The sequence below is a fragment of the Aquarana catesbeiana genome, linkage group LG13, assembly GCF_042186555.1.
Source record: "Aquarana catesbeiana isolate 2022-GZ linkage group LG13, ASM4218655v1, whole genome shotgun sequence".
Classification (NCBI taxonomy): Eukaryota; Metazoa; Chordata; class Amphibia; order Anura; family Ranidae; genus Aquarana; species Aquarana catesbeiana.
Window position 1 is genome coordinate 96,918,461 of NC_133336.1, and position 23,712 is coordinate 96,942,172.

General features: G+C 46.0%; 1 protein-coding gene across 4 annotated transcripts in view; it reads right to left on the reverse strand.

The window, feature by feature from the left end:
• LOC141116740 (serine/arginine-rich splicing factor 5-like) overlaps positions 1-16,842 on the reverse strand; it is a 37,992-nt gene extending 21,150 nt beyond the window's left edge. The window contains exons 1-2 of one of the 4 annotated variants that reach the window (XM_073609135.1): positions 16,682-16,842; positions 438-568 (exon numbers count right to left, since the gene is read on the reverse strand). In XM_073609135.1, coding sequence (XP_073465236.1) covers positions 438-568; positions 16,682-16,811 — 261 coding nt within the window. In that variant the 5' untranslated portion in view covers positions 16,812-16,842. Of the gene's footprint in view, positions 1-437; positions 569-4,785; positions 4,885-16,609 lie in introns of those variants that run through there. The other 3 variants (XM_073609134.1, XM_073609136.1, XM_073609137.1) reach the window with 3 other exon arrangements.
• Between the last annotated feature and the right edge of the window lie 6,870 nt (positions 16,843-23,712).

The window sequence follows — 23,712 nt, forward strand, 5'->3', positions numbered from 1 at the left end:
TTAAAGCAGAAGTATTTTCTTTAAGGCTCGGTTCACACCTATGCAGTTTGCTTTCGATACGTTTCTGCAGTGCTTTTAGGGGTGCGTTTTTGCACACACATTTTTGATGTGTTTTGCATTTTTTTTTGGCTAATTTGTTAGTGGGCAGATTAAAAAAATGCTTAAAAAAAAAAAAAAAAGCTTTTCTGCAATGTCTCTACAGAAGTCTATTGGACCAAAAAGTATAATTGTGTTTAAAAAAGTCCCTGACCCTTTCCAAAAACACAGCGGCTGAAAAAAAAAAAAAAAAAAAAGCATAGATGTGAACGTGTTCCATGGGAAACCATGTTAAAATGAACTTTACTGCGTTTTTGCAAAAAGCACCAAGAAACGTATAGGCGTGAACCAGGCCTAAATCCAAATTATACAGCCTTTTTTGCGTGTCAGGTAAAACTTACCACAAATCCAAATCCACTCTTCAGGTTTATCTCCCGGATACGTCCATATCCTTTAAAAAACTTCTCCACGTCTCTCTCACGGGCATGAGGACTAAGCCTCCCTATAAAAACTCTGCAGCCACTCATATTACCTAGAAAACAAGGGAAAAGAAAAAAAAAACAGTTCGGTCAGGGACAGTTTTGTTTTTTGACAATTGTCTGCCTATCTTCTGGGATTTACCCAGCCCTGATTTAGTATAAAAGCCTAGATGATGAAAAATTTCCACTTTACAAAACTGTCCAATTGTTCTGCAGATACTATAAAATGTGTTCTGTATTGCAGTATAAAATTCAATCCTGGTAACCTCGGTATCTAGCAGGAGTCCCGCGCCAGGCAGAATAATACATGTTGCTTCCTTTCAGTAAAGACAAAGAATACTGCAGGTGTATAAAAATCTTTGCCACAATGGGGCTGTCAAGGAAGGAGGAGACACCCAAATCCCTGTGGATTTGATACGATGTGTATCTTTTAAAGACAACTTGGAAAAAAGAAGTAGATGTTAACACACTTTAATACCGGGCACTTTCACCTTCTTCCTGCCCGGGCCAATTTTCAGCTTTCAGTGCTATTGCACTTTGAATAACAATTGGGCGGTCACACTGTACCCATATGAAATTTGTATCTTTTTTTTTGGAGACAGAGCTTTCTTTGGTAATATTTAATCACAACTGGGTTTTAATTTTTTTTCTAACCAAATTAAAAAAGACCGAACATGTTAAAAAAAAAAAAAAAAAAAAAAAAAAAAAAAAAAGGGTTTTCCTTGTTTGTTATAAAATTTTGCAAAAAAGTCTATTTCCAGGTGATCAGCTCACAGAACATGCCCGATGCATGTCGCAGGAGGCAGGCTACTAGGATGATGTCCAAGGATGTCCTCCCAGAACTGGACAACCGGGTTGTCTATTCATGGTTCCTACAGGGGCTGGGCTGCTGGAAAGGCAAGTACCGTATTTAATCGGTGTATAATACGCACTTTCCCCCCTGAAAACAGAGGGTAAACCCTGCCTGCGTGTTATATGCTGATAGAGACTTTATATCTATATATATCTATCTATTTACCTGGGAGGGGGTCGGGGATCGGGCGGTCCGCCCCAGGTGCCACCCATTGGGGGGTGTCAGTCCGGCTGCCCCGCCTCTCCTGGCCCTGGGACAGCGCTGCCATACTTTAAAGTTAAGAAAACATCACTGCTAGCCCCTTCTCATACACCACTCCTCCTTTGTGACTCATTATAAATCATTACTGACAGCGCTTTCCCATACAACGTTCCTCCTGTGTCATTCTCAATGTAAATGGAAGCCTGTAATACCTCAAGTAACGCTGTTAGTTCTGGCCGCTCTCCTCCTCCCGCTCCGCCTCCTTGAGTGTAGCTTTTGATTGGAGGAGAGTGGTCATGTGACCATCAATGAAACAGCAGAGAAAAGTCACATGACTGGGTCCATGAGAGAACGGCGTTAATTGAGGTATTACAGGCTTCCATTTACATTGAGAGTGACACAGGAGGAATGTTGTATGAGAAAGGGCTGTCAGTAATGATTCACAATGAGAGTCACAAAGGAGGAGCGGTGTATGAGAAGGCAGTGATGTTTTTTCAACTTTAGAGTATGCTGGCAGCGCTCTCCCAGAAGACTGGGGTATCCTGGGAGTGTAGGGGGGCTTTATAATGAAAGGAGTCTGTGTGCTCTGCAGGGGGTCCATGTGCTGTGCAGGGGGGCTGTGGAAAGTTTTTTCCTCAAACTTCCCTCTTAAAAATAGGGTGCGGGTTATACGGTATATCAACACTTCTTTCACAGGTGACCTATTGGCTAAAAGTGACCCTGTGCCAATAGAGTCACTATAAGGAGAGGGGACATTGAAACAGAAAAAAAAAAAATGATTTCCTACACTGCCAGACAGGGCTGTGCTACATGACAGAGCTACGTATAGGACTGGATGGACAGATATATAAATCTATTGGCAAATTAAACTGCTGTATTTCATCTGTGTATTTCAGATGTTTGTCTGAATTTCAGCTTTAAAAAAGGGCAACTCCACTTTTGTGGGGAAAAACAAATAAAAAATATATAAATTATAGCGTATACAATTGAAACACAAGCCATATTGTAATTTGTTCTTAAAAATTATCTTTCCATTTCAATCTGCAGTGCTGTAATGTTCTGTAAAAATCAATGCAATATGGCAACCTGGAGGCGTCCCGTGCACAGCTGGTATACAGAACGTCCCAGGAATGATTGGTTGTCCGATTTTCCCAGAAGTCTGCACTAAGGTACAGGTCAGATTTTAGGCATCCTTTGCAACTAAAATTTCCTTTTTGGTGAGCTATTCCCAAAGGGTCCAAATGGTTAATTACTTCTAAAAGGGATTGGACACTGCCACTCTCCTTATTAGATTACGTGCATCAGCTGATTATTAATGATAATGTTACTTCCAATTGAAATTCACTCTGCACAAAAAGCTATTACTTCAAAGAAACAGAAAATCAGCAAAAAAGTTTGTTAAAATCCATACAACATACATTGATCACCCACAGGGGATTGCGTTTTTTTTTTTTTTCTCAACAAAAATTGTGTTACTCGTTAAATCAGGGGTAGGCAACTTCAAAGAGGTGGAGATTTACCTGAACAACATGGGAGAAGTCAAAAATTACCAGGCACAGTGTCTCCCCCTCACACCTTATTTAAACCTCTAATTGCTGTACTACTGTGTCACAGTTGTGTGCATTGCATGGCAATCATGGCTTTAAATCAGGTGGTGAGGAGGCAACATGTCACCTCCTCACCACCTGTCAAACACACTCGGATCACTTTTCAAAAGGAACAGCACTGCTTACTTGCATTCGGCAGCGGCACCCTTAGGGCTCGTTCACATGTAAAGTTGGGGGATGGCAAAACCCTGCAGTTGAGTTGCAGTTTTACCACCCCCAAGCTCTACCATCTTTAGCTGATGAGGCAGCAGCCAAAGATGTACACATGCTGTAGCAGGAATTAAGCCCCCTGTTGCTTTTGCTGGGTGCTACCGCCTGCCAATCATGATCCATTCAAGTAAATGGGGCCACTCTGCAATTCCCCCGCAACTGCATGCTTCTGGGGTTAAAGCAGGTGGTAAAAAGCAACACAACGCTGCCTGCTTTAAGCCCTTGTTTGCTGTACTGCACAAGCTTGCAGGGCACTTGCAGAGCGGCCCCATTCACTTGAATGGGTCATGCTTGGCAGGTGCTACACCCACCAAACATGACATGCTGTATAACTTCTGCTGCGACTGTGACATGTGTAAACTCTTGGCCACTGCAGCTAAAGAGGGTGCAGTTGGGGGGAGATAAAAACACGTCAACTATGGGGTTTTACCACCCCCCCAAACTGCAAATGTAAATGAACCCTTACTGTTCTGAGCCCCCTATAAGGCAGTGCAATGCATATGCAACTTTCCTGGGCTAGCTGCGCTTTGCCATAGACCTCTATGATATCCTAAAGGTGTGGTGCACTTTCTGAAAGCACACAAAAACTCCTGCATTCAGTAAGTGCAATATAATTAAAAAGTCTTTGGCTAAGCACAGAAGATCCGCAGATAAGCTGCGGGTACACTGTACTGCAACCGCGGTGTGGGTAAACACTTCAGTGTCAAAGTAGCCTTATACTATTATGCCCAACGTATTGCTTCACACTGATCTGAAGATTTCGCCTTTCCTGCTGCTAGTAGCACTCTGAAGACCGCTAGCCGGGATAAGAGGTGGAGTGCAGTTGCTATCACTTCACATGGGACAGGATCCAGCAGTACAGGAGGCATCGGATTATGCGGTTCTTGTACTGCACTCTGTTTAATACTCTGGAGCAAGCCCAGGCCACGATCTACAGGTTGCTGATCCACGCTTTAAACTTTTTTTTTGTTTTTTTTGTTTAGCAAGATTGCCACACACAAATCATTAAGTGCTCCGAAATGCCCTCTTTCCATGCATCCAGTCACCAAATCTAATAGGTTCTTAACTCAATAGCCAGGATCCAGTAAGGTTGATCCTCTCCAGTGGCCACACGCTAAAAATTGCTGAACACTTTAGGATGGTGCTGTCCCCAGCAGTTCTTTGCTACCAAAAGATGTCCTTAGTTTTTTGGATTGGATGATGACCAGTCCACTTTACCCTACTTCTGCTATCCCCAGGCTTTATGGATCTGACCCTACCCTGAGGCTGGACAGTGAAACAGTACAGCGATGAGATTATATTTCTCTCACTTTGCAGTATACTGGCTCCTTATACTGCTTCTCCCTCTCCTACACACACCTTTGTAAAAGACACAAGCACACAACCATTAATGACTTACATGGACTTGGTACTACTGAAGTGCAGATGTCTTCTGGTGCCTGCAAGTACCTGTGTTATTGAGGCTGGTCACAGGACCTTGACTACTCCCCATTACTACTTCCCTGTAAAATGCCAGAAGCTTAGCAGGTATAGAGACTGGTATTGAAACGTTGTATGACAGGAAGCAGTGCTGATCAATGCCATGAGCAGCATAACCCGTGCCTACTGATTTTATGACCTTTACCAATGCTTGAAGGGGGGAGGGGGAATGTGCCCGCACTTCAGTAGTATTGTTATCTAAATTACCTAAATACTTTTGTTTGTAACTAATACTAATTTTAAAGATTTGCACAAATGAGAAAACGTCTAACATTTTTTTAAAACAGTCTTTGAAGTGTATGATAATGCATCTATATTAATATGTATATATTGGTGTAAATAGGTGGGCTGCCTATTAACACCCTTCTAAATACAGCCTTACGTGGCGTGAATTCAGCCTAGGTTCACACTGATGCGGTTTTGAAATTGTGCGAACCCGCATGTCAGTCCGACTTCGGGAGCGATTTTAGAGACATCCGTACGGGTTCCTGCACAGATGTCTATTGAAATTTCCCCCGAAGTCGCCAAAAGTAGTGCAGGAACTACTTTTGGGAATCAGTGTGATGCCGCAAAATTGGAGTCGCACCAATTCGAACGGTGCCATTGCTGGCAATAGCCGGCGATTTAACATGCAATCTGACATGTCAAATCGGCCCAATGTGAACATGGGCTCAAGCCGATTTCTGCTAAATCTGCAAAATTTGAGCTGTGGCTGATGGCACCACCCAGATACACAAAAAAGTCAACTGAAAATTTAAAGGAGTCAGGTGGAAATCAGATGCAGTCACGGTTTATGTATTCAGACAGCCGCTGGTGCCAGGCACCAGAATACAATAGCTGGGCAGGAGAGATTCCACTATTCATGCTGTTTAGCGAGCATGTGGGAATAGAATGATTTTCTCTCCTCCAGTCCACGGAACAAATAAAACATGTATAACTATGGAAAATTGTTGGCCAAACAATGATCACTTCCAGTCACTGTTCGGGTATTCAGAAAGACATGGGTTTTGCGGCTGCCTGAATACGATAGCCAGCAGAAAGATTCCTCCAGTCACACTGTTTAGTGTGGACAGAAGTATCTGTGTGTGTAAAGCCTTAAAGAAATGTTGGGCATAGAGAAACTGTGAAGACAACTAGTAGCTAAATGAAGGCATATGAAAGAACATTTGCATGTCTGCTATATGAAAACTAAAGCAAATTAAGAGATTTGTTTTGCGGACATGCACTCACTATAGATGGAGTAGTGCGATGTGGAGAGCTGTACTGAAGAGAAGTATGAGGTTTGGCTTTTTTCTGAATTACCAACACCGCTGATCCCTCGGTTCTCAGGGCTCCTTGAGCAAAGAGCTGCACACTGTCAGTCACCGCTGTCTGCTCTGCCCCCACACGCTCACTGGAATGCTGGGCTGGACCGACCAGCCGGCTCAGGCTCTCAGCCAGCCGGTCCAGGGATGTGGGCGGAGCCTGACATCGTCATGATCTTGCCCGAGTTTGGACCGACTCTGTGATGTCAGTAGACAGAGGGCTTCAGCCCGCTATCTGCTGAAAACGGGTCACAGGAGTGCAGAACAAACTGTACTTGTGCTTTAAGGGCTCATTCACAATTTGACCAGTGACATTTCAATACAGTTCTAGTTCACCACAGCAGTGTTGCAAAGTGAAAGTTCACGATGCAAGCGGGTGCACTAAAAAAAAAAAAAAAAAAAAAAAAGGAGAGGTGCATGCTGTAATTTCTTTCAGTGCACATCACAGCAAAGATGTGGTATGAACTGACATTATAAACAAGGCATTTTGATTTATCTTGGGGATATGCTGAAAATAACTGCCAGCTTAGCCCCAATGCATCTGGTATGAACAAGCCCTAAGCCCCGGTTCACACAGGGGCGGCACGACTTGCAGGTCGCCTCACCGAGGCGACCTGCACGCGACTTGCAAAACGACTTCTGTATAGAAGTCTATGCAAGTCGCCTCAAGTCACCCCCAAAGTAGTACAGGAACCTTTTTCTAAGTTGGAGCAACTTGCGTCGCTCCTATTAGAACGGTTCCATTGTACAGAACGGGAGGTGACTTGTCAGACGGCTAGGTCGCCTGACAAGTCGCCCCTGTGTGAACCAGCACTTAGGGCCCTTTCACACTTAAGCGGTTTGCAGGCGCTATTGCGCTAATAATAGCGCCTGCAAATCGACCCGAAAGTGCCGCTGCTGTCTCTCCAGTGTGAAAGCCCTCAAGGCTTTCACACTGGAGCGGTGCGCTAGCAGGACGGGAAAAAAAGTCCTGCTAGCAGCATCTTCGGAGCCGTGAAGGAGCGGAGTTTATACCGCTCCTGCCCATTGAAATCAATGGGACAGCGCGGCTATGCCGCTGGCAAAGGGCCTCTGCAGAGGCGCTTTTCGGTGGTTTTTAACCCTATCTCGGCCACTAGCGGGGGGTAAAACTGCCCTGCTAGCGGCCGAATACCGACGGTAAAGCACCGCTTACAATAGCGGCAATTTACCCCTGATGCCGCCCCAGTGTCAAAGGGCCCTTAAAGCGTGGGAAGCAGGGGGGTTCTCAGCTGGAGATGGGCTTTACGGTAACCCCCTCAGCACAGGCTGAATTGTACTACAAGAACAGACCCTTTATTTATCTGTTCAGCTGCCCATGTGTTTACACTCTGCTGTTATGCTTCTCTCCCGGCCACAGCAGACATTCCACATATGCGTGTATGCAGAAAACTCTTTGCACATGCTGTGGTTCCTCCTGCTGTGCCTCCATAAGTTGTTCAATGCTGTACAGTTCATTTTCATTGAGTGGGACCCTTGCTCTCTGTGGAAGAAGAAGTGGTCTCTCTTCAGTTGGTCTGGCACGCCCCTTTGCTGAGTCACATCAGAGCTCTCCAATAAACAAGGAGCATGAACTTTGCTAATTGCAGAGCTACAGACCCCCAGTAGTGGGTTTATCAGACCTTTGCAGAGGGAGCAATGGTTTATCCACAGAAAAACAAAGGCACCACTCTGCAGCTGCTGGCAGGGGACAGGCTTTGTTCAGGTTGTGGCTGCTTTTGAAAGAAAATGAACTGTACAACAATAAACATCTATTATTTTGATGCCCCTGTAAGATATTTCACCAATTTAGGGCTAGTTCACACCACAATCCCCACAGTCAGTGTGCATTTCCATGCATTTTTAACGACTCCAGCCCCAGAAGTATTTACCCCATTAATAGGGACTTTTTTTTTAATCGTTTTTACTAGTAATGGCGGGGATCAGCGATTTTTAGCGGGACTGTGACAATCTGACCCTAAGTGACACTTTTTGGTGACCAGTGACACAAAAATGCACTGATCACTGTATAAATGGCACTGGCAGGGTAGAGGTTAACACTAGGGGTGATCAAAGGGTTAAGTATTCCCAGGGAGGTGCTTTCTAACTGTCAGGGGGAAGGACTGACTGGGAGTAGAGAGATCGCTGTTCCTGATCACTAGGAAAAGCTGATCTCCCTCTCCTTCCCTGTCAGAACGGGGATCCACCTTGTTTACATAGGCAGATCCCCGTTTCAGCTCTCTTTACTGCGATAGCAGGTGGCCGGCGGACATTGAGTCCGCTGGACCCGCGGACGAGCTCCTGTGGCGGGCACACCCGCTGTATCTAACGCATGGACCGACGTACAGGTACGTCGGTTCGAGCAGCCGGGCCGACCTGCCGCAATATATGTGCGGTGGGCAGTCCGGAAGTGGTTAATGTGTTCCAGTGTGGTTTTCTTCCACTTTACTCTTCAAAGTGCTAAGGATTCCATTCATGTTTATGAGTGTTCGGTTGCAAAAAAACAAACAAAAAGAAAAACAAAAAAAAAAAAACACGCATGACGTAGTTTTGCGTTTTTTTTTTTTTTTTATGAGCACCTGGAACTGAATGCAGCAGCGTGAATAGGGCGATTGGAACTAATTGATTTTGCTGTGCATGTGTCCAAGGTGTTTAGTATGATAGAAGGGTCTGGCGCTGTTCCTTTAGTTAAATAATTCCCTACCTGCGTATAGGTTTCTAAAACAAGGCATATAAATATAAGGCATATAAATATAAATTCATAGGTGTAAACAAAAACGTGCAGGTATCAGATGGTGATATACTTAAAATCTTGGTAAATATTGTGCAATTATAGATGATACACAAACTGTAAATATATAAAAAACAATATAAAAAATGTTGGTGATATCAAATCCCATGTATGGTGTTGCTGGTTAGTATTCCAAAAGACTTTAGATGTGAGGGGGGGAGGGGAAGGGAGGGGGTGAAGGGAGGAAGGGGAAAAAAGAGAGGTGTGGGAGATCTACTCCTGGTTGAGGAACTAAAAAGTGTTTGAATCACTCCTAATAAAGTGCAAACGTGCTGGTGAAGTTCAAAGGAAGTCCTTATTGTGTGATACACTTGTTGTCAAAATTCTTGGCATATATCTTGTGCAATAACTTGGTGCATGTGATGTTGTGATTATAATCCTTCAATAGTTTTAAATCCTTGTTCTGAAAGTGCAGCCACTCACCAGATCACTTCACCCCTGCAGGGGTATCAGGCAATTACAGTTTTGCGCCACCGTACGGCGGTCACTGGCGGGCTCAGGATCGTGGTGTATCATATGTAAAGAGAGAAGGAGTGCCCATAGCGTAAAATTGTTTTTAAAAGGTTTTATTAAACAAATAGAAAGGTACTCACAATTTCACAGTGTAAATCAAGCGAAGTAGTAAAAAACGTCACAGTTAGCCTTCAGCGCTGGTAAAGTAGGTAGTGTTTGGGAAGCACAGATTAGGCCACGCCCTACACGTTTCGTCGTTAGGACGTCTACGCTCCCGTAGACGTCCTAACGACGAAACGCGTAGGGCGTGGCCTAATCTGTGCTTCCCAAACACTACCTACTTTACCAGCGCTGAAGGCTAACTGTGACGTTTTTTACTACTTCGCTTGATTTACACTGTGAAATTGTGAGTACCTTTCTATTTGTTTAATAAAACCTTTTAAAAACAATTTTACGCTATGGGCACTCCTTCTCTCTTTACATATGATACACCACGATCCTGAGCCCGCCAGTGACCGCCGTACAGTGGCGCAAAACTGTAATTGCCTGATACCCCTGCAGGGGTGAAGTGATCTGGTGAGTGGCTGCACTTTCAGAACAAGGATTTAAAACTATTGAAGGATTATAATCACAACATCACATGCACCAAGTTATTGCACAAGATATATGCCAAGAATTTTGACAAGTGTATCACACAATAAGGACTTCCTTTGAACTTCACCAGCACGTTTGCACTGTATTAGGAGTGATTCAAACACTTTTTAGTTCCTCAACCAGGAGTAGATCTCCCACACCTCTCTTTTTTTCCCCTTCCTCCCTTCCCCCCCCCCCCTCCCTCACCCCCTCCCTTCCCCTCCCCCCCTCACATCTAAAGTCTTTTGGAATACTAACCAGCAACACCATACATGGGATTTGATATCACCAACATTTTTTATATTATTTTTTATATTGTTTTTTTATATATTTACAGTTTGTGTATCATCTATAATTGCACAATATTTACCAAGATTTTAAGTATATCACCATCTGATACCTGCACGTTTTTGTTTACACCTATGAATTTATATTTATATGCCTTATATTTATATGCCTTGTTTTAGAAACCTATACGCAGGTAGGGAATTATTTAACTAAAGGAACAGCGCCAGACCCTTCTATCATACTAATCAACTCAGCTGTCCCCATTTATGCTGACTGCTTGTTGGGCGGCAGCAGTTCCAAAAATCTCACCAACAGACCTCTATTTCCACTGCGCGGGTTCACCATCCCTTTACATGTGTCCAAGGTGTGTTTAACCTCTTCCATTCCAAGCCTTTTCTGGGACTTTTTGTTTACATGTAACAATGAGTATTTTTTTGCTAGAAAAATTACTTAGAACCCCCAAACATTATATATATTTTTTTAAAGCAGAGGTCCGAGATTTTTTGTGTCACACGGTATTTCGCAGCGGTGTTTTAAATGCAGTTTTTTTTTTTTTTATACACTTTTTTGAATTTCAATGCAAAAAAACATAATACATAACCCAATTTTTTTGCAAAATATAAAAGACAATGTTACACCGAGTAAACAGATACCAAACATGTCACGCTTTAAAACTACGCACACCCATGCAATGGCGACAAACTACATAAATGTTAATATCCATAGGCAATGCTTTAAAAGCCTTTACAGGTTACCACTTTAGATTTACAGAGGAGGTCTACTGCTAGAATTAATACCTATGATCTGACGTCCACGGCAATACCTCACGTATGGGATGATCACAGTTTGCATGCTTGCGGGACCGACGCACGCGTTCGCCTTTGTGTCCGAGCCAGTGTTAATTTTGGCAGCAAATTTCAATTTAGTTTTAGTCTTAGGATTAAAATGTCATTTTAGTTTTAGTCCCATTTTAGTCTTCTGCAATTGTTTTAGTTTTAGTCGACTAAATCTCCAGTGCATTTTAGTCGACTAAAACTAATTTTAATCTAAAATCTAAAGGTTGCAATTAAATTGTAATGCATTAGTTAACCTTTCTCTGCAATTTCCAAACTCATATACTGCTGGAGTGAAAAATCGAATATGTTATTATTTATGGTATTGAGGTATGAACATGCACTACATACAGACCAGTGTTAATTTTGAAGTCAAATTTCAATTTAGTTTTAGTCATAGTATTTTGACTATAATGGAATTTTAGTTTTAGTCATCTCAATTGTTTCAGTCGACGCAATTAACACTGGTGTGAGCACAGTGGGACGGGGCACTTTAATAACTTTTTTTTCACACTGTTGCTTTAAATGTTTGTTTTTTATCACTTTTATTGCTGTCAGAAGGAATGTAAACATCCCTTATGACAGAAATAGGCATGTGAGAGGTACTCTTTATGGAGCGATCACCTCTGCCCTGTAAAGCATTCAAAACACCAAGATCGATATTTTCAAATGCTTTCTATTTTATATATACAAACAGCAACATTTACAAAAGTTATTCAACATAACAAAAGGTAAACCTGTGTTGAGTTAATAAATAAATATTTGTACATTTTAAATTGCGCCTTTTTGTGAAATGGTGAAAGTCGAACGTACGCAAAACTTTAAATAACCACATTTCTCTAAAAATATAGAGGTTTTCATTTTTTCACTTACAGCTTTCAGAGTTTGTAAAAGACCCCCTAAATTATACATTTTCTGAAAGCACATGACCTATAGAATATAAAGAAGGTACTACTAAATTTTAAGGTCCTACATTTTTTGTGCAAACGCTTATCAAATCGCCATTTTTACCAAAAAAAAATCCTTATTTGCATAAACACAACATAACTTACAAAATTCCTACTAAGGCCTCATTCACATGGGGTGTATTAAAGCGTACCCCCATGGAAGGCCATGTTTACCCGTACGGGGGTGTACAGGTGTTTTGTCCATTCCTGTGCAGGTCCATTCATGTCAACTGGGATGCAGTGGCCACAAGGACAGAACCGCTGCCCCAAACGCAGACAGTGTGAGTTCAGGGACATGCACCCACATGGATGCCAAGTTGGGAGCAGTGGCTGTGCCTATTCAGCTGCTGCGTCCCAAATAACATAATTGGGACTATCTGCACAGGAATGCGTGGAACACCTGTTCATTCCTGTCCAGCTGATGTTTCCCAATTGACATCAATAGGACTGCCTAAATGGAACACCTGTGCAGTTAAACACGACCTCGCTGTAGTATTATGCCCTGCCTCATTTAGACTTGCAGCTGGGGAGTGGCGAAAATGCACAGTTGAGATTAGAGCTGCACGATTCTGGCTAAAATGAATCGCATTTTTTTTGCTTAGAATAAAGATCACGATTCTCTCGGCTTATCACCTTTCACATTATACAAAAAAACAAATAAATAAAGGACTAACTTTACTGTTTAGTTTTATTTATTCATTCATTGTAGTGTATTTTTTCCCTAAAACGGTGTTTGAAAGACCGCTGCGCAAATACAGTGTGACATAAAATATTTCAACGACCGCCATTTTATTCTCTAGGGCAGTGATGGAGAACCTTAGCACCCCAGATGTTTTGGAACTACATTTCCCATAATGCTCATGCACAATGTAGCTCCAAAACATCTGGGGTGGCAATGTTTTAGCAAAAAATACGGATTTTAACTTGTAAGCAACAAGTGTCAGAAAGAGGCTAAAGGCTCATACACACTAAGAAAATCGGCCAACATTTTCATACAATTTTATATAGTGTGTACACAACTTTCGACAGCCGATTCCAAATTTTCATATGGGAACAGATTGAACAATTTTCATTTAATGTGTACCGTTTTTGTACAAGAAAAATCAGAAAAGAAAGCGCATGATCAGAAAAAACAAAAAAAGCCTTTGTTGGATGAGAATTTTCGTTCATCGGCTCCAATTTGCTGTGAAACAACAAGGAAAATCAGACGATTGTTCGCCCGATTTTCTTATAGTGTGTACCCCGCTTTAGTTTTTAAGTGGTTAAACTGACCTCATTTGATCTAAAAGAGCCAAATGATGCAATGGGGGTTATTTACTAAAGGCAAATCCACTACACTATAAGTGCACTTGGAGCTACAGTCGCTGTAGATCCGAGGGGGACATGCAAGGATAAAAAAAAACACACTGCATTTCAGCTTGTACATGATTGGATGATAAAATCAGCAGAGCTTCCCCTCATTTCAGATCTACCCCTCAGATCTACAGCGACTGCACTTCCAAGTGCACTTGTAGTGCAAAGTGGATTTGCCTTTAGTAAATCAACCCCAGTGTGTCTTTTTATCTCAGCGCTGAGCAATGTTGTGATTTAAGAAAAAAAAAAAAAAAAAAAGAAGGGGGGGGGGGGGGGGGTTGGCAGACAAAGTTTGACAGCTCTGAGCAGAGTTTACGCCAGGGGTCTTCAAACTACGGCCCTCCAGTTGTTCAGGAACTACAATTCCCATCATGCCTAGTCATGTCTGTGAATGTCAGAGTTTTACAATGCCTCATGGGATGGGTTCCCGCAACAGCTGGAGAGCCGTAGTTTGAAGATTCCTGGTTTAGGCAGAGACCCCTTTCACACTGGGGGGTTTTTCAGGCACTTTTGGGCTGAAAACAGCGCCCGTAAAACACCTTAACCTGTATGCACCGCTCCTCCACCGCAATAAATGGGCAGCGCTGCCGAAGCACCTGCAGAGCGTTTTGGCAGCAATCTCCTACCCCAGCCGGCAGGAGAAGGGAAAGCCAGCACCTGCAGGGAGGGGGTGTTGAGGGATCAGTGAGGGGATCGAAGCTTCGTGGGGGGAATCTATTTAGGTATATCCCTGTGACTGCCATGCAGCACTCACAGCCGTCGGGTGGGCACAGGGAAGCTGCAGGGTAGCCACAAGGGGATTGCAGTTTGCAAGGTGTTGGGGGGGGGGGGGGGGGGGGTAATAGGTGCTGCAGGGGGTGAAGCAGCAGGGAAAGGGGGCATTAGAGTGGGGATGGGGGGCATTTTAGATGTCAACAAAAAAGTGGGTGGAGGGACAGGAGACACAGGGCAGAGAAGCAACAGACAGCATCCGAACAGAACACAACAGCTCAGCGGGGGAGATCACTGTACTAACCTTAGAAGGTTAGTACAGCAGCTCCGACCTGAGCTGTATACTAGGCTTAAGGGGATACTAAATCTAGTGACACCCCGGGACTCTCACTTTTGAGGGATTTCTTCTCACCTCCTGTTTTGGCTGTGGGGCAGGAAGAGAAGAGAAATCCCCCCTAATCAGTCAGAGATGGCTAAAAAATAAATATTCTGGGTGCAATGCTCTCCAGCCAGACAAAATGCACTTTTTTTTTAACTGCAAAAACATTGGTTACTTTCCCCCTAAGGCCCCTTTCACACTGTCAGACCGTTCAGGTCTGCCTGTCAGTTTTGACAGCGGACCTGAACAGGCGCTCCATGCTAGTCTATGGAGCGACGGATGTCAGCGGTGACATGTCCGCTGACATCCGACCCGATCCATTAAAAGCAGATGGATGCCCCTAAGTTCGCATCTGTCCCTGGCGGGTCAGATCGGGTGAGATCTGATGAAAACGGACATACTGTCCGTTCTCTCCATAGGAATCAGCGGCGCTCTGATAGGCCCCTCCCCACTCAGTGAGCAGAGACGGACCCGTCATCCGCCGGCTCAGCAGAGATGAATGGAGAGATCTCCCGCTGAACTGGAGGACAGAGGCGGACTCCGAGGCAGCGGATCCACCTTGTGGAAATAATGCCTTTAGGTGAAGCACTTTTCCGAAAATTCCCCGTGTGCAATTCCATAGGTTCTGAATAGGCCATGCCCTTTACACAGGCAGCTGTGGGTATAACAGGGGCTCACCATAACAACCACTGGGCCCCTCCATATTGCTGTTTGTAGGACACTTGAGTTGTGGGCCCCTTCGCAGCCGCTCTAACTGCGCATGTGTGCGCAATCCCTCCTGCTCTAACTGCACACGTGTGCGCGATCTCGCCTGCTCTAACTGCACACGTGTGCGCGATCTCGCCTGCTCTAACTGCACACGTTGTGCGCGATCTCGCCTGCTCTAACTGCGCATGTGTGCGCGATCCCTCCTGCTCTAACTGCACACGTGTGCGCGATCTCGCCTGCTCTAACTGCACACGTGTGCGCGATCTCGCCTGCTCTAACTGCACACGTGTGCGCGATCTCGCCTGCTCTAACTGCACACGTGTGCGCGATCTCGCCTGCTCTAACTGCACACGTGTGCGCGATCTCGCCTGCTCTAACTGCACACGTGTGCGCGATCTCGCCTGCTCTAACTGCACACGTGTGCGCGATCTCGCCTGCTCTAACTGCACACGTGTGCGCGATCTCTCCTGCTCTAACTGCACACGTGTGCGCGATCTCTCCTGCTCTAACTGCACACGTGTGCGCGATCTCTCCTGCTCTAACTGCACACGTGTGCGATCTCTCCTTTCTCCTGCTCTAACTGCACACGTGTGCGATCTCCCCTGCTCTAACTGCACACGTGTGTGATCTCCCCTGCTCTAACTGCACACGTGTGCGATCTCCCCTGCTCTAACTGCACACGTGTGCGATCTCCCCTGCTCTAACTGCACACGTGTGCGATCTCCCCTGCTCTAACTGCACACGTGTGCGATCTCTCCTGCTATAACTGCACACGTGTGCGATCTCTCCTGCTATAACTGCACACGTGTGCGATCTCTCCTGCTATAACTGCACACGTGTGCGATCTCTCCTGCTATAACCGTACTCAGCTCGGCCTGATTGGCTGCACAATTGTAGCATCCAGCTGGTCCTGCAAACAGCAGCTCAGAGGGAGGGGATCGAGCCCTAAACACAGCTGTATAAGAGAAGGTGCCCGGCCCTCCTCCACATGGCAGGCCTCTCACCAGGCCCGAGTCCTGCCATGTGCAGGGTGTTCCTAGGCTCACGTGAAGAGCATGAGAGGGGAGGGATGAGCACAGGACCCCGAGTGTTGGGGGGGACTATTATATAATATATAGATTATATACACAGTGTATACTGTACAGCACCGGGACTACTCTCCTCTCCACAGCTCCGTGTGTACCGACCACCCATCATGTACTATTACACCATACAGGGCCCCATATAGCAGCTGACATCACCCAGCGCACTCCCGCCTAACCATCAATCTCCTAAGGAGACCCCCGTAATATCCCCATCCGTATCCCAAGATTCTGCCGCTGATCCTCCGAGGAAAGGCCCCCGTACCGATCCAGAGACACCGAGTCCTCCCGCTCACCTCTACCGCCACACCGAGCCCCGCTTCCTGTTTACACTCACCCCGCTCCTCCGCTTCTTCCCGACAATGAAATGGCGACCGCGACGCTCCGGATGTGACTCTGAACAAGATGGCGGACCGGGGGAGGGGGGTGTTGCTATGGAGACATGGCAGCCTGAGGGAGCTCTGCATGCCGAGTTCTCACTGCTCGTCATGCAGGTCACTAAATTGGCTCAATTCATTCATGAACCCCGATCGAAAATCTCCCTAAGAGCAATACAAAACCTGACAGAGGTTCTAATCCCCCTCCACTTTGTCCAAAACTAAAAAAAGTTTTGCCCTTAGTGACACTTTATAGTAGAAGAAGAGGCATTTTTTTCACTTTTGGCTGCTAGCGGGGTGCTTTTAACACCTCTGCCAGGTTAGTACCCCCATATCAAAATTTTTGAAAAAATCTTATGCAGGTTGTTAGATCTTTGTTAGATCAGGTTAGATCAACCATTGTTTGCGTTAGATCTCACACAGAAGAAGCGATATTAACAGTTAATTGCTGGGGGGGCTAACCCATCATCAGCCCCCCCTTATCAAAAAATTGACCAAAAAGTTAGCTATTTTGGAAGCAATTTGTTAGATCCGGTAAGATCAAGTGGTTTTAACGTTAGATCTCACATAATTAGAGACTTATTAAGTGATTAATGAGGGGGGGCTGGCCCCCCCTTATCAAATTTTCGGACCAAAAATCATTCAGGCTAATAGATATTCGTTAGATCCGGTAAGATCAAGTGTTTTTAACGTTAGATCTCACATCGTTTCAGAGATATTCCACATCAAAATAGAGATATTAGGTGGTACATATGGACGGGTTAGCCCCCCCTTATCAAATTTTTGGTTAGCCTGAATGATTTTTGGCCAGCCCCCCTCATTAATCACTTAATAAGTCTCTAATTATGTGAGATCTAACGTTAAAACCACTTGATCTTACCGGATCTAACAAATTGCTTCCAAAATAGCTAACTTTTTGGTCAATTTTTTGATAAGGGGGGCTGATGACGAGTTAGCCCCCCCAGCAAATAACTGTTAATATCGCTTCTTCTGTGTGAGATCTAACGCAAACAACGGTTGATCTAACCTGATCTAACAAACTGCATAAGATTTTTTCAAAAATTTTGATATGGGGGGCTAACCCGGCAGAGGTGTGGCACCTACTTGCATTACTCCAGGCAGGACCAATGTAACTATAGAAAAATATCCATACCTGACCTTCAGCTTTAAGTTTTTCTATGAAGACTTATTTGGCAAGTTCTGCTTTTCAATACAATCCAATCTATGTAAGATTGTTTCTAAATACTTCTGATATTTATGTAGAACAGTGTGACAGTGTGTGGGGTGATTGGCCCGAGGGAGAGAAAAGTCAAAAGCTGGACCTACAGTGAATACTAAAGGATCACAATTCTGCTTTGTACCCCTTTTAGTGGATATGCCTTTTTTTTATGATCAGTAGTAGGGATGAGCTTGATGTTTGGGTTGAACATACATTGGTCTCGAACATCAGGTGTTCGCCCGTTCGCAGAGGAGCGAACATTATGGGTCGTTTGCGGCAAATTTGAACGCCCCATAATGCACTGCGTGATCACAGTGCATTGCTGTATGATGATTGGCCATAGCATGCACCTGACCTGCATGCTTCTGCCAATCCCAGTGCCCTCTGCTAAGAGAGCCATAATTGGCCAAAGGCAGGGTGCCTTTAGCCAATCATGGCTCAGGGGGACTAAGTCCACGCCCCACACTATATAAGGCTGCCTACATGGTGGCCCTGTGTAGTGTTGTTGTTGTGGACGGAGAGATAGCTTGATTTCTATTAACCACTTCCCGCCTATAGTTGATTGACGGCCAGGAAGTGGTGCTGTTATCCTGACTGGGCGTCACATAACGTCCAGCAGGATAACATCCCGGTGGGTGCCTGCAGGGGGCGCGCAGCGCGGCAATCGTGAGTGCGGCGTGTCAGTCTGACACCCCGCATCTCCGATTGTGATAAGAAACCTCTGTCAGAGGCTTCTTACCACGAGATCAGCTGTGACCAATCACAGCGTGAACCAGGAAGTGGCGGTAAACGGCATTCCTCGGTTCGCGCTGACAGGGAGAGCCGATCGAAAAATAAAAAAAAATAGTGGTGAATAAATACTGCAGCTGCTGGCTTTTAATAACAGGACACTTACCTGTCCTGGAGTCCAGCGATGTCGGCACCGCAGCTGATGTTTCCATCAGGTGCTGCTGCTGCCATTGCGGGTAAGGGAACCCGGCTGTGTAGCTTTATGGCTTCACGGCGGGAACCCTACTGCGCATGCGTGAGGCACCGCTCCTCTCTCCTACTGGCCCGACGACGGGGAGGAGGAGGGAGCCGAGCGGTGATGTCATGGGCCGCAGATTCCCGGAAGTGGGAACAGAATACCTGGCAAAGCCAAGTATCCTGCCCCCCCCTCCCCAAAAGGTGCCAATTGTGGCACCAGAGGGGGGGAGAGGAGACAAATGAGCGGAAGTTCCACTTTTGGGTGGTACTCCGCTTTAAAGAGGTGGAGAAAAAAAATTAAAGTCAGCAGCTACAAATACTGCAGCTGCTGACTTTTAATATATGGACACTCACCTGTTCACAGAGCCTGCAATGTCCGCACCCCAGCTGATATTTGGATAGGCTCCCGGCTGCCGCCATCTCCACTAAGGGAAACCGGCAGTGAAGGCTTTTGGCTTCACAGCTGATTCCTTACTGCGCATGCGTGACCACGCAATTGTCACTCAAAGTGCGACATCGCTGAAAGGTAAATCTGGCCTGGGCAGGAAGGGGGTGACAGTGCCAAGGGGGTAAAATCGCTATGTATGGGTATACACGGCGGCTAAGCTAGACATTCTTTCACCCGGGGCAAAGAATCAGTTCATCCCACCCCCCCCCCCCCCCCGGGGTCCCCCACCTGTCCCCCCCTAGTTTCGGCTCTGGGTATAGATTAAATTCCAACAATATGTCTCCTCCTAATGCCTCAATGGTCAGTTACAATGTTCATGGCAACCAATCAGCTTTTATCTTTCATTTATAAAGTTTATCTATACAAACTGAAGGTAGAATCTGATTGGTTACCAGGTAGAATTGCTCCGGCTTTGATGAATTCCCTCCTCTTATTTCGGTGAGCATTGTTCCCCGGACAGCAAGTGATGGGAATCCAAAAGTTACAGTTGTCACCTAAACAGGAATTAAGAGAAAATCCTTCCGCAGGGGACATCAGTTCCGGTGATGACTGTCAATGGACCGTTCACACCACAGTGCAGTGATCTGTATTAGGCAGTCTATAAAAAAATAAATGTCCTCATCACATGGAGAATACAGTGCAGACTGTCTGGTCAGACGGACTCTGATTTAAACCTTTATTAGTTCCCTGGTAGTTCTTATTATTATACAATTCTGTACCTCAGAGTTCTCCTCACACATAGTGCTAGCATGACCACCCCCCCAGCTCTTCCCGCCAATTCCTGTCAGGCGCGCATTGCATGCCGGGTGTTCCTCGCACTCCTTCTCAGTTTAACTTACCGTGGTCCCTGCTCGCTACCTCCTCCTGACTCCACCCACCATAGACCAGAGCCCTGCCCCTCCTCTTTACCCCACCCACCATGGAGCGGTTGTCTCCGGGTGACAGGAGGAGTCCGGTAAAGTCGTTAGTCTGCGGCTGTCTGAGGAGAGTGGAGGACCCCGAGGACGAGGAGTAGTGTGGCGGAGCCGGGTCCTTACCGTGCAGTCTATGAACACCGAGGACAGGAGGATTCATCTGTGAGGGGGCATTATCACCAAAGCCGGGAAGAGGGTGAGTGACTACAACCCCCAGCATGACCATACTGACAGAGGACTACAACCCCCAGCATGACCATACTGACAGAGGACTACAACCCCCAGCATGACCATACTGACAGGAGGACTACAACCCCCAGCATGACCATACTGACAGAGGACTACAACCCCCAGCATGACCATACTGACAGGAGGACTACAACCCCCAGCATGACCATACTGACAGAGGACTACAACCCCAAGCATGACCATACTGACAGGAGGACTACAACCCCCAGCATGACCATACTGACAGAGGACTACAACCCCCAGCATGACCATACTGACAGAGGACTACAACCCCCAGCATGACCATACTGACAGAGGACTACAACCCCCAGCATGACCATACTGACAGAGGACTACAACCCCCAGCATGACCATACTGACAGAGGACTACAACCCCCAGCATGACCATGCTGACAGGAGGACTACATCCCACAGCATGACCATACTGACAGGAGGACTACATCCCCCAGCATGACCATACTGACAGAGGACTACAACCCCCAGCATGACCATACTGACAGAGGACTACAACCCCCAGCATGACCATACTGACAGAGGACTACAACCCCCAGCATGACCATGCTGACAGGAGGACTACAACCCCCAGCATGACCATACTGACAGGAGGACTACATCCCCCAGCATGACCATACTGACAGGAGGACTACATCCCCCAGCATGACCATACTGACAGAGGACTACAACCCCCAGCATGACCATACTGACAGAGGACTACAACCCCCAGCATGACCTTACTGACAGAGGACTACAACCCCCAGCATGACCATGCTGACAGGAGGACTACAACCCCCAGCATGACCATACTGATAGGAGGACTACATCCCCCAGCATGACCATACTGACAGGAGGACTACATCCCCCAGCATGACCATACTGACAGGAGGACTACAACCCCCAGCATGAGCATACTGACAGGAGGACTACATCCCCCAGCATGACCATACTGACAGAGGACTACAACCCCCAGCATGACCATACTGACAGGAGGACTACAACCCCCAGCATGACTATACTGACAGGAGGACTACAACCCCCAGCATGACTATACTGACAGGAGGACTACAACCCCCAGCATGACCATACTGACAGGAGGACTACATCCCCCAGCATGACCATACTGACAGGAGGACTACATCCCCCAGCATGACCATACTGACAGAGGACTACAACCCCCAGCATGACCATACTGACAGGAGGACTACAACCCCCAGCATGACCATACTGACAGGAGGACTACAACCCCCAGCATGACTATACTGACAGGAGGACTACAACCCCCAGCATGACTATACTGACAGGAGGACTACAACCCCCAGCATGACCATACTGACAGGAGGACTACATCCCCCTGCATGACCATACTGACAGGAGGACTACATCCCCCAGCATGACTATACTGACAGGAGGACTACAACCCCCAGCATGACTATACTGACAGAGGATTACAATCCCCAGCATGACCATACTGACAGAGGACTACAACCCCCAGCATGTCCTGAGTGACACTGTATGTAACGCACCCCTGAATCCTTCCACACTTTGTGTAAAACCATTTGTAATAGAAGCTTTTTATTCTTATTTATAAATGATTGTGTTGGGATTGTGTCTGTGAGAATCCAGCCTGTGACAGAAATCATAGAACTATTTATAGGTACAAGAAAGCCCGGGTTTTGTTTAACTAAAGCCCCTCCCACTCTTAAAGCGGTAGTAAATCCCAGGTGGTTAAAAAAAAAGTGTCCCTACAGGGCAATGTCATGATGTGCTAGTATGCATCGCATACTAGCACATTATGAGAAACTTCCTATAGAAAGAAGCCCTCCAGCGCCACACGGTCACCGATGTCGGGGCTGACTTCTTCCCTTGGTCTTCCTTCTGGGTTTGCGGCCTCCAGCTACACGAGTGGCCGGGGCGTGATGACGTCACTCCGGCACGTGCACGTTGTAGCCGCTGTTTACGTCACGCGCTCAAAAGGTCCTGCACTGTAAGCCAGACCAGTTTAGGAGATATTCGCAGTACCTACAGGTCAGTCTTATTATAGTCCTACCTGTAGGTACAAGTGGTGCAACAGGGTTACACCAGAGCATTTGGCCACACCCATTCTTGCGCACGTAGGGACACGTCCTCTCTCAGGTGTCCCTCATTCTGAAGATGTAAAGTCAGGAGGTAGGTGTAATGTACAATGATTTGGCCTCTAGTCACATTTGTGATCACTCTGTGGTACAGATACTACTAAATGGAATGCACGCCAGCGCCGCCATGCCAGAAGTACGACCGCACTGTGCGTTCCAGCTAACGCCAAAAGCCTCCGGATACCTGACTGCAGCTGTCCGCCCACAGTGGTCATGTGATGCGCTCCGGCGTGGAACGCACAGCGGCATGTAGAGCCGCACAACCCGAGCTGGAGCCTCCAGTGGCCGGAGGTGGAAACAGCACCACCGACTGCCCGACTACATTCACTACAGCTCCGATGGTCACGTGATACGCTCCAGCGTGGGGCGGACAGTGGCACTTTGAACAGAACAGCGCAGTGCGAGGACAGGAGCCTCAAGTAGCCGAGGATTACAACTGTCATAGCTGAGCCCATAATAATGCTGCATACACAGCAGGGATGTGGACTTATTTAGGCTGCGAGTGTGCGCCCCCAGTGGTGAGACAGGGAGTTGCACTGAAACTTTGGGAAATAACTCACAATAGAGAGGATGATGGAATACTAAAACAAGTTAAAGTAAAGAAGTGCGTATAAGTTGTGCGTAGTCTCCCACTGGTATGTATCTGACTCGGCGCACACCACAGAAGATGATAGCGCAACCACTGTGTACACTCTCAGAACCAATTTATAAACATTCATAAAATCATTAACTACTTCAATACCAGGCACTTACACCCCCTTCCTGCCCAGGCCAATTTTCAGCTTTCAGCGCTGTCTCTGTTTAAAATGACAATTGCGCGGTCATGCTACACTGTACCCAAACAGAATTTTTATCATTTTGTTCCCACAAATAGAGCTTTCTTTTGGTGGTATTTGATCACCTCTGTATTTTTTGCTAAACAAATAAAAAAAGACCTAAAATTTTGAAAAAAAAAAAGAAAAGTTTTTCTTTTGTTTCTGTTATGAAATTTTGTAAGTAAGTTTTCTCCTGCACTGATGGGCACTGATAAGGTGGCACCGATGAGGGGGCGCTGATGGGCACTGGT